Raw genomic sequence first — 12,233 nt, 5'->3', positions numbered from 1 at the left:
AGTCTAGATATCTCGCCAAGTTGACATGTAACTTTTTATAAGTCAATTTGTGTCATTACATTACATTACAAGTCATCATTTACATTGCTTTGTTATATTCTTTATCTTTCAATGTCGACATAACAACCTTATTATGTCGACATGGCGAGATACGTCAAGTCGATGGCACTTTAAAGGCTTCGTAGTATAGGCCTACAAGCTAGCGCTGCGCGCTCACATTTTGATCGATGAGTTAAGTATACCTCTACAGTAATTATAGAACAAGCTAATTAAATTACCCTTTTCATTACAGTTTATTAACGAAAATTCGGCTCGCGATTTGCGCTCGCATATTTTCTCCATAATTCGAAAATACTTAAAATGTCCTATTTGCAAGACTTAATATCAACACATTCCACGCTCTCAATAAGCATACAGTATAAGATTAATGTATAGGAAAATAACATATTCATGAATTCCTATAACTAAATTGGCCCTATTCCAGGATAGAATATCAACAAGTTACTTTTCTCGCTTAGAAATAATAGGATAGTTTTTTTTTATTTTGATATGATGACAAAATGTCCTTAGAACATCCCCGTCCTCTATCAAAATAATACAAAATACAAAAGTTAGGTCGTGTTACTTAGCTCGCATTCATACTTATTTTTAATGTGTAATGTTTATTGTATGTTTGTCGTATCGAGATCTATATTGTGGACAACCGAAAAAACTAAATCAGAAAAGACAAAAATTGTACGATTAATTGGGATTCTATTTTTTCTGAAATGCTCATTGCACCAAATAAACTAGTAAATGCCAAAAACATATACAAATTGAAAGACCAATGAAATATTTTTGAACGAGAATGTCAATGTCTATATTAGTATTGGAGGAGTCATGGTTTAAAATGGATAAGACTTCGGAATCTCGACCTAAAGGCCCGTGGTTCAAAATCCATGTCGACCCGTGGCGATTGTGACCTTAGGTATAAGGCCCCGGGGTAAGAAGACCTATTACTGTACCCCGCCCCTGGGATAGGACGTAAGCCGGAGGTCCCGTGTTGAGGCAGACACACTTTAGCACGTGAAAGAACCCACGCAATTGTAAAAACTCGGTGTTCTGCATGGTCACAAACATAATTATGCAAATAAAATAGGATAGATAAAATCAAGCAGAAGCTATCCCGATTTATATGGAATGTATGCGGTTTGAGGTATAGGATAGTATCTGAATAGTATGAGAAATATATATCATTGTAACTTACACATGGCCTCTTGAAAGTGCAGTGTCGTTCTGAATATCTTCGAAGACAGGCCGTGAAACATGTGACTTCAAACTTAGCCTGCTTGTGTAAGTCTGCTAGAGTTTTATGTTTGTTCGCAGATTTATAGAAGTATTCGGAGAAGAATCTGACAGTGAAAAGATTGGCAAGTAATGGATTAAAAAAAAATGATTTTTTTTCCCTCCATCTTTATAACAAATTTATCAGGGGACGGAGAACTAGAGGCTAATTAAGGAGGAATGCCTTCACCCCGCCCTTACATGCATTTTTTCATAAACCTTTTACAAAACCGTAAATATGACCATCAGGGCAGCGTTTCACAAAGATTTTCGTCTGACAAGATGTCAGACAACTTTCTTTGATTTTGATTGGCTGAGAAGCACTGTTACTGTATTGCCTATACTGTTGGATAAAACGTCTGACAAGTCCTTTCCTGAAACGCTTCCCTGATTGTAATTGCACCCCCCCCCCCCTTGGAACGAACGCCTCTGATGGTCTCGTCTTTATCACACGATTAAATAGAGCAGCAGAGCTACTTTTATTAACAACAAAGATGCATCATTTTTCACTAAAAACTTGAATTCGATAATAAAATCGTAAGTTCGTTCCCCTGTGACCTTCACCTAGTCCACCTAGTTATCTGAAATATCATTCACCACTTGCTTGATAACGATATATTGAAGTTTCATGCGATGGCGATTTTTTCTTTTACTATTATCTTGAAATTCAAAATTGTAACCTTGTTTATATACGCTTGTTTATGTTGATACCACAAAACATGCATGGTCAATTTCATTGACCCTAAATCACATTTCACCTTGATCTTGTGACCTGAAACCCGCGCCAAATGATCAGTAATGCTTGATTATAGCGCATGTCCAATTTTTATGAAATATGTCTTCATGCTGCATGTCAAGTTAAAAAAAAAAACGTTAAGGTTTCAATGTCGATATCACAAGTTATTTGATAAAAATGATTTTTGACCTTGATCATGTGACTTGAAACTTATTCAAGAAGATAAAAAAAAAATATTTGATTATCAAAATACTTGATTATCTTGGTAAAGATTTTAATGTTCACGACAACGCCGTCTTAAAAGTGGTTATACCTTGGTCACATATGCTCTACGGCGGCCGTACGGTGGCCATAGATACATGAATTCGAGAGATTTCTGCGGCGGCCGCAGAAAATCTGCGGTGGCCGCAGGGTCGACGTACGGCGAATTCCTACTTTTAACAGGCCGTAGGGGTGGCCGTAGAATTTTAACTCGGAGTTATAACATTTTTTCTTTTCTACGCTCGCCGTAGAAATTAGACTAGCCGTAGGCATGGCGTAGAACGGTCTACGGCGGCCGTACGTTGAGCGTACGGTGGCCGTGCGGCTGCCCTCGTGTTTTTCTTCCCTCCTTTCCCCTTCTCCTATTGTGTTATCTGCTCGGAAGCCACCAGGCGCGTATTCAGAATTTTGCACCTCGGGGGCCCGCCCTATAATTTTGGCTCATGCATGTGTACTTTTCAGAAAAAATGGTGACCCCTCCTGGTCAGGCAAACAGGTGCCTTAAATGCATGTTGAATTATCTTATTTCCATATCACATGAAAAGGACAACTGCAGACTTTTTTAATTATGACTTAATAAAAAGCAAACTATCCATGAATATGATATACTGTAATACCACTTAAAAAAACAAAACAAATGTGACCAGGAAGCACAGATATTGCCCTTTCACTAGCGGCTAACTTGGGTAAAATATGATGTTAGTATCATTATCATTATTATTATTACTATCATGGGGAGTTAAATGCTGATTTTTGTTGTTGTTTCCTTGGGTGTAGTTCTTACTTAAGACTAACGTGTTTATTACATCTTAACTTTATTCATACAAACAAGTTAACATGGTTAAGGGAGATTTATTTCATAAGTCCAAATAAATAATGCGAACGCGATTTTTGATAGCTTGTGTATAGACCTGAAAATAGAATATTCTGAGAAGTTTTGTGAGCATGAGCAGGATGGGTATCTATCTATCTGTCAGGGCGAGCTGATGATTGTCTATATTCCAAAATGACCCAAAGTTTGGAAATTCTAAGCATTATTGGTAATCATGATCAGGATGGGCACTTAAAAATTATTCGATTATATTCCGTTCCAAAACTAGACATTCTACGCAATTGAGGTAATCATTAACAGGATGTCATCTAACTAATCATTCGATGCGAGCGCGAAGCGCGAATCACCACAAAGGTCGAATTTGCCCCCCCCCCTTCCTAGGTCGAACATTACTGATCGTATAATATTCAGATCAGTATCAAACATTAATTGGGCGACCCTCCTTCCTAAGTCGAACATCAATTTGGCGCCCCAGCACTTTTATTACTCCTCCCCTTCCCCTTTTCTCTTCTCTCCTTTTCCCTTCTTCTTGTTTCTTTCTCTTTCTTTTCTCCCTTTTCTCTTTCTCTTCTCTCCCCCTTCCTTTGTATCTCCCTTTTCTTTCCCTTTCTTTCCTCCCTTTTTATGGCGCCCCCTTTTCGCCTACCCGGGGCCCGGGCCCCGAACCCCCCTCCCTCCCGCCCAGAATACGCGCATGGGCATGGTGCGACACTTTGAAAACTTTCTGAAATGAAATGTCTAATGTAAAATATCATGATGGTATTTCTCACTGTATAGTCCCCCTGCGGCCGCCGTGAGGGCGCCTTGCGGCCACCTTGCGTCTGCCGTATCATTTGTCAAAAACCTACGGCCAGCGCAGGGTCGCCCTAGGGCGACCGCACGTCATGATTTCAAGGACATACGTCAGCCGCAGATTTCTTTTCTCCATAAATTAAAAAATACGCCGTGCGGCGACCGTAACATATGTGACCGCTAGAGTAAGTGGCCGTGGAAATTCTGAGGCGGCCGTAGAATTGGTACTCGCCGTAGAAATTTTAGAATCTACGGCGGCCGTAGCAAATGTGACCATGGTATAGTCTCGCATGGACTGATAAGCCCGTCAGTCATAAGGACCATAAGTCATAATACTAACTGGTCATAAGGACCGCTAGTCATAACGTGTAAAATCCTATACCCAAAAGCTCGCTAGTCATAATAGGCAAAAGGGGTCGCTAGTCATAAGGTCATAAGGACCATGGGTCATAAGGTCCGATTTTCATAATGCAAGATAAGGGTTGCTATTCATAATGGACCATAAGGGTAATTGATCATAAGGATCGCCAGTCATAATCAACAATGAGGGTCGGAATTCATAATACTAGATGAGGGTCGCTAGTCATAAAAAGGAAGAGGCTACATTGATCATAAGGGTCGCCAGTCATAATCGGGGATAGGGGTCGCCAGTCATAATGGTAGAAGGGGTTCGCCAGTCATAATAATGGATGAGGGTCGCCAGTCATAATAATGGATGAGGGTCGCCAGTCATAATAGTAGAAGGGGTTCGCCAGTCATAATAATGGATGAGGGTCGCTAGTCATAATAATAGATGAGGTTCGCCAGTCATAATAGTGGATGAGGGTCGCTATTCATAATAGTAGAAGGGGTTCGCCAGTCATAATAATGGATGAGGTTCGCCAGTCATAGTGGATGAGGGTCGCCAGTCATAATAATAGAAGGGGTTCGCCAGTCATAATAATGGATGAGGGTCGCCAGTCATAATAGTAGAAGGGGTTCGCCAGTCATAATAATGGATGAGGGTTGCTATTCATAATAATGGATGAGGGTCGCCAGTCATAATAATAGAAGGGGTTCGCCAGTCATAATAATGGATGAGGGTCGCCAGTCATAATAGTAGAAAGGGTTCGCCAGTCATAATAATGGATGAGGGTCGCTTTTCATAATAATGGATGAGGGTCGCCAGTCATAATAATGGATGAGGGTCGCTATTCATAATAATGGATGGGGATCGCCAGTCATAATAGTGGATGAGGGTCGCCAGTCATAATAGTAGAAGGGGTTCGCCAGTCATAATAATGGATGAGGGTCGCCAGTCATAATAGTAGAAGGGGTTCGCCAGTCATAATAATGGATGAGGGTCGCCAGTCATAATAGTAGAAGGGGTTCGCCAGTCATAATAATGGATGAGGGTCGCTAGTCATAATAATAGATGAGGTTCGCCAGTCATAATAGTGGATGAGGGTCGCTATTCATAATAGTAGAAGGGGTTCGCCAGTCATAATAATGGATGAGGGTCACTAGTCATAATAATAGATGAGGTTCGCCAGTCATAATAGTGGATGAGGGTCGCTATTCATAATAGTAGCAGGGGTTCGCCAGTCATAATGATAGATGAGGGTCGCCAGTCATAATAGTAGAAGGGGTTCGCCAGTCATAATGGTAGATGAGGGTCGCTATTCATAATAGTAGAAAGGGTTCGCCAGTCATAATGATAGATGAGGGTCGCCAGTCATAATAATAGAAGGGGTTCGCCAGTCATAGTAATGGATGAGGGTCGCTAGTCATAATAATAGATGAGGTTCGCCAGTCATAATAATGGATGAGGGTCGCTAGTCATAATAATAGATGAGGTTCGCCAGTCATAATAGTGGATGAGGGTCGCTATTCATAATAGTAGAAGGGGTTCGCCAGTCATAATAATGGATGAGGGTCGCTAGTCATAATAATAGATGAGGTTCGCCAGTCATAATAGTGGATGAGGGTCGCTATTCATAATAGTAGAAGGGGTTCGCCAGTCATAATAATGGATGAGGGTCGCCAGTCATAATAATAGATGAGGGTCGCTATTCATAATAATGGATGGGGATCGCCAGTCATAATAGTGGATGGGGGTCGCCAGTCATAATAGTAGAAGGGGTTCGCCAGTCATAATAATGGATGAGGGTCGCCAGTCATAATAGTAGAAGGGGTTCGCCAGTCATAATAATGGATGAGGGTCGCTATTCATAATAATGGATGAGGGTCGCCAGTCATAATAATAGAAGGGGTTCGCCAGTCATAATAATGGATGAGGGTCGCCAGTCATAATAGTAGAAAGGGTTCGCCAGTCATAATAATGGATGAGGGTTGCCAGTCATAATAGTAGAAGGGGTTCGCCAGTCATAATAATGGATGAGGGTCGCCAGTCATAATAGTAGAAGGGGTTCGCCAGTCATAATAATGGATGAGGGTCGCCAGTCATAATAGTAGAAGGGGTTCGCCAGTCATAATAATGGTTGAGGGTCGCCAGTCATAATAATGGATGAGGGTCGCTATTCATAATAATGGATGAGGGTCGCCAGTCATAATAATGGATGAGGGTCGCTATTCATAATGATGGATGGGGATCGCCAGTCATAATAGTGGATGAGGGTCGCCAGTCATAATAGTAGAAGGGGTTCGCCAGTCATAATAATGGATGAGGGTCGCCAGTCATAATAGTAGAAGGGGTTCGCCAGTCATAATAATGGATGAGGGTCGCCAGTCATAATAGTAGAAGGGGTTCGCCAGTCATAATAATGGATGAGGGTCGCCAGTCATGAAAGTAGAAGGGGTTCGCCAGTCATAATAATGGATGAGGGTCGCCAGTCACAATAGTAGAAGGGGTTCGCCAGTCATAATAATGGATGAGGGTCGCCAGTCATAATAATGGATGAGGGTCGCTATTCATAATAATGGATGGGGATCGCCAGTCATAATAGTGGATGAGGGTCGCCAGTCATAATAGTAGAAGGGGTTCGCCAGTCATAATAATGGATGAGGGTCGCCAGTCATAATAGTAGAAGGGGTTCGCCAGTCATAATAATGGATGAGGGTCGCCAGTCATAATAATAGAAGGGGTTCGCCAGTCATAATAATGGATGAGGGTCGCCAGTCATAATAGTAGAAAGGGTTCGCCAGTCATAATAATGGATGAGGGTCGCCAGTCATAATAGTAGAAGGGGTTCGCCAGTCATAATAATGGATGAGGGTCGCCAGTCATAATAGTAGAAGGGGTTCGCCAGTCATAATAATGGATGAGGATCTCTAGCAGGATGTTTAGTAATACTTGATTAACCTTATGGCCAAGTTTCATGAACTAGGTCCATATACTTTCTAAGTTATGACGTCATTTCAAAAACTTAACCTCAGGTTAAGATTTGATGTTGACGCCGCCGCCGTCGCCGTCGGAAAAGCGGCGCCTATAGTCTCACTCTGCTATGCAGGTGAGACAAAAACTCTGGCCAAAAATTTGCCAGTTTTTTTTGGGGGGGTAAAAGCTAGTTTTATGCAACAGGCCCCTGGTAAGCAGGCAATAAATTGCCCGAGTTAGATAGACACACTGACACACAGACACACACTGTGTCCAGATTATCACATGCTGACCAGGTCATAGTTCAGGACTTAATATGGTGTTACACAGGGCTGCTATAGTTCGCATTAGTGCAATGAAGGGGAAGTTCATCATCCTGACACTAAGACAGTTTTTATAAATATAAAGAAATGTATATATTTCAATTTTTTGTGATGTCAGACATGCAGCACATACATTATGCTGTGTCATTGCATTTTTTCCGCCAAAAATGAAAGTATTTAAATTGAGCAGGAATAGATCATCAGACACCTCATGTCACATCTCTTTTTATCAGAAAATTATTTTATTCATCATGTTTCATTTAACACAAAACAAAAGCAATTTTGTGTCTCGCCCAATTATGAAAATAACCAGAAATATCTTGATTTGCGACGGCACGCAACAGCTGTATCGAAACTTCATTTTGAAATGACTGGGATGGAATAACACTTGTCATAGGAGCCTTGCACGTAAACTTTAATGCTGACCTGAAAATAACCCTTGACCTTACCATGTGATCTCCGACTGCAGCATAACATGTGGGTCGCCTAATCTACTATCCAAGTTTTGTTGAAAAGTGACATACGTTGACATGAAAATGACCTTTGACCTTGACTGCAGCATATCATTGTGGTCGCCTAAGTACTTACTATCCAAGTTTTGTTGAAAAGTGACTTACGGTTGAGAAGTTAGTTGCCATAAGAGTCTTGCATGTAAACTTTAACATTGACCTGAAAATGACCTTTGACCTAACCATGTGACCTCCAACTGGCGACCCTCATCCATTATTATGACTGGCGACCCCATCCACTATTTCCACTGGCGAACCCCTTCTACTATTATGACTGGCGACCCTCATCGATTATTATGACTGGCGAACCCTTTGTTCTATTATGAATAGCGACCCTCATCCACTATTATGACTGGCGAACCCCTTCTACCATTATGACTGGCGACCCCCATCCATTGTTATGACTGGCGACCCTCATCCATTATTATGACTGGTGAACACCTAATATTATGACTGGCGACCCTCATCCACTATTATGACTGGCGAACCCCATCCATTATTATGACTGACGACCCTCATCCATTATTATGACTGGCGAACCCCTTCTACTATTATGACTGGCGGCCCTCTTCCACTATTATGACTGGCGACCCTCATCCATTATTATGACTGGCGAACCCCTTCTACTATTATGACTGGCGACCCTCTTCCACTATTATGACTGGCGACCCTCATCCATTATTATGAATAGCGACCCTCATCCAGTATTATGACTGGCGAACCCCATCTACTATTATGACTAGCGACCCTCATCCACTATTATGACTGGCGAACCCCTTCTACTATTATGACTGGCGACCCTCATCCATATTATGACTGGCGACCCTCATCCACTATTATGACTGGCGAACCCCATTAACTATTATGACTAGCGACCCTCATCCATTATTATGACTGGCGAACCCCTTCTACTATTATGACTGGCGACCCTCATCCACTATTATGACTGGCGATCCCCATCCATTATTATGAATAGCGACCCTCAACCATTATTATGACTGGCGACCCTCATCCATTATTATGAATAGCGACCCTCATCCATTATTATGACTGGCGAACCCCTTCTACTATTATGACTGGCGACCCTCATCCACTATTATGACTGGCGATCCCCATCCATTATTATGAATAGCGACCCTCATCCATTATTATGACTGGCGAACCCCTTCTACTATTATGACTGGCGACCCACATCCATTATTATGACTGGCGAACCCTTTCTACTATTATGAATAGCGACCCTCATCCACTATTATGACTGGCGATCCCCATCCATTATTATGAATAGCGACCCTCATCCATTATTATGACTGGCGACCCTCATCCATTATTATGACTGGCGAACCCCTTCTACTATTATGACTGGCGACCCTCATCCATTATTATGACTGGCGAACCCCTTCTACTATTATGACTGGCGACCCTCATCCGCTATTATGACTGGCGATCCCCATCCATTATTATGAATAGCGACCCTCATCCATTATTATGACTGGCGACCCTCATCCATTATTATGAATAGCGACCCTCATCCATTATTATGACTGGCGAACCCCTTCTACTATTATGAATGGCGACCCCCATCCATTATTATGACTGGCGAACCCTTTCTTCTATTATGAATAGCGACCCTCATCCACTATTATGACTGGCGATCCCCATCCATTATTATGAATAGCGACCCTCATCCATTATTATGACTGGCGACCCTCATCCATTATTATGACTGGCGAACCCCTTCTACTATTATGACTGGCGACCCTCATCTATTATTATGACTGGCGAACCCCTTCTACTATTATGACTGGCGACCCTCATCCATTATTATGACTGGCGAACCCCTTCTATTATTATGACTGGCGACCTTCATCCACAATTATGACTGGCGATCCCCATCCATTATTATGAATAGCGACCCTCATCTATTATTATGACTGGCGACCCTCATCCATTATTATGACTGGCGAACCCCTTCTACTATTATGACTGGCGACCCTCATCCATTATTATGACTGGCGATCCCCATCCATTATTATGAATAGCGACCCTCATCCATTATTATGACTGGCGACCCTCATCCATTATTATGAATAGCGACCCTCATCCATTATTATGACTGGCGAACCCCTTCTACTATTATGACTGGCGACCCTCATCCACTATTATGACTGGCGATCCCCATCCATTATTATGAATAGCGACCCTCAACCATTATTATGACTGGCGACCCTCATCCATTATTATGAATAGCGACCCTCATCCATTATTATGACTGGCGAACCCCTTCTACTATTATGACTGGCGACCCTCATCCATTATTATGACTGGCGAACCCCTTCTATTATTATGACTGGCGATCCCCATCCATTATTATGAATAGCGACCCTCATCCATTATTATGACTGGCGACCCTCATCCATTATTATGAATAGCGTCCCTCATCCATTATTATGACTGGCGAACCCCTTCTACTATTATGACTGGCGACCCTCATCCACTATTATGACTGGCGATCCCCATCCATTATTATGAATAGCGACCCTCATCCATTATTATGACTGGCGACCCTCATCCATTATTATGAATAGCGACCCTCATCCATTATTATGACTGGCGAACCCCTTCTACTATTATGACTGGCGACCCTCATCCACTATTATGACTGGCGATCCCCATCCATTATTATGAATAGCGACCCTCAACCATTATTATGACTGGCGACCCTCATCCATTATTATGAATAGCGACCCTCATCCATTATTATGACTGGCGAACCCTTTCTACTATTATGACTGGCGACCCTCATCCACTATTATGAATGGCGACCCTTATGATCAACGAACCTTTTTCCTCCTTATGACTGGCGACCCTCTTCCTTTATTATGACTAGCGACCCTCATGTTTGATTATGAATGGCGACCCCCATCGTTGATTATGACTAGCGACCTCTATGAACAAAGCCCCTTATGAATAGCGACCCTTATGACTATTATGACTAGCGGTCCTTATAACTAGCGGGTATTATGACCAGTGGTCCTTATGACTGGCGGGTGAACCCCGTCTCGCATAGACTGCTATGCAGGCGAGACAATAAGCGATAAAAATTGTTTAAATAAAAACAGGAGCCAGGGTCATGTACATCTTACAGTAGGTACCTTTTGGTTGGGTTTCTAGTGAGCAGAATTATCTTAGCGCGTGGTTGGATTGCGTGGATTAGATCAGCATTGGTATAGTTCCTATGTTCAGAGCCCCAGGATTTACCCACGCTGAAAGCAGTGCTGATCGAAGCATCGCCTGTGAATAAGAAAACAATCCGACAAAATAAAAGAGGTTGAAGAGGTAATTGCTTGATTTAGGCATATGGGACAACTTACGAGACTGTACACAGTAAAAACAAATTATACAACGCTGTTTACTATATGAACCTTGCAGTAATTGTTTAAACAGTTTTAACAAGTGTTTAAATCTTAAGCAACAAAGTTTAATTTTCAATAATTAATCTTCAATAAATTAAACATGATTGTTTGATACTGTAAGGTTCATATAGTAAACAGCGTTGTAAAAATATTAAACAGCGTTATAGTGTAGAGCATGTCGTTGACAGTCAAAGGTTGATTACAATAAGTTGACTTTTGTCAGGGTCAGGAGCTCGTTTTGGACGCAGGCTGTACAATGGAAGACTGCATGGGGCTTCCAAGCGTTGATGAGTTAGCCGACGTCAGAAGAAAGTTGGCGTACATCGAATAAATTTTTAGTTTATGACCACTGCATTTTATTTGCAATCGTTTTATATCTATATTTTTATCATCAAAATCACATTCGATGATTTGATCAAGTATATCTTGCATGTTTGCTTTTATTGAAATTATCATTGTTGTGAATTAACATTTGACTTCGGGGCAAGACGAAACTACTAGTACTTTCTTTCTCAAATGCACATGCTTTTCCTATTTTCCCCAATACTTGAAAAATCATAATGGGCGATCGATACACCCCACCTCTTGCTCCTGGTTGCAGCCAAGAAGGTTCCGTCCTATTTCGCAAAGACTTTGATATCAGTGGACAGTATACGATGTTGCCCCAAAGTACATGTTAAATAAGAAACGCATTATACACGTTTCTTACAGTATAAGCATATCAG

General features: G+C 41.7%; 1 protein-coding gene across 1 annotated transcript in view; it reads right to left on the bottom strand.

Annotated features, from left to right (window-relative positions):
• Window positions 1–12,233, bottom strand: part of LOC121429295 (carbohydrate sulfotransferase 15-like) — a 42,159-nt gene that overhangs the window by 15,282 nt on the left and 14,644 nt on the right. Inside the window, exons 5-6 of the mRNA XM_041626298.1 lie at window positions 11,248–11,386; window positions 1,247–1,391 (exon numbers count right to left, since the gene is read on the bottom strand). Coding sequence (XP_041482232.1) covers window positions 1,247–1,391; window positions 11,248–11,386 — 284 coding nt within the window. The remainder of the gene's footprint in view (window positions 1–1,246; window positions 1,392–11,247; window positions 11,387–12,233) is intronic.

The sequence above is a fragment of the Lytechinus variegatus genome, chromosome 15, assembly GCF_018143015.1.
Source record: "Lytechinus variegatus isolate NC3 chromosome 15, Lvar_3.0, whole genome shotgun sequence".
In the NCBI taxonomy this organism is placed as follows: Eukaryota; Metazoa; Echinodermata; class Echinoidea; order Temnopleuroida; family Toxopneustidae; genus Lytechinus; species Lytechinus variegatus.
This window is presented reverse-complemented; position numbering and strand designations above follow the sequence as displayed.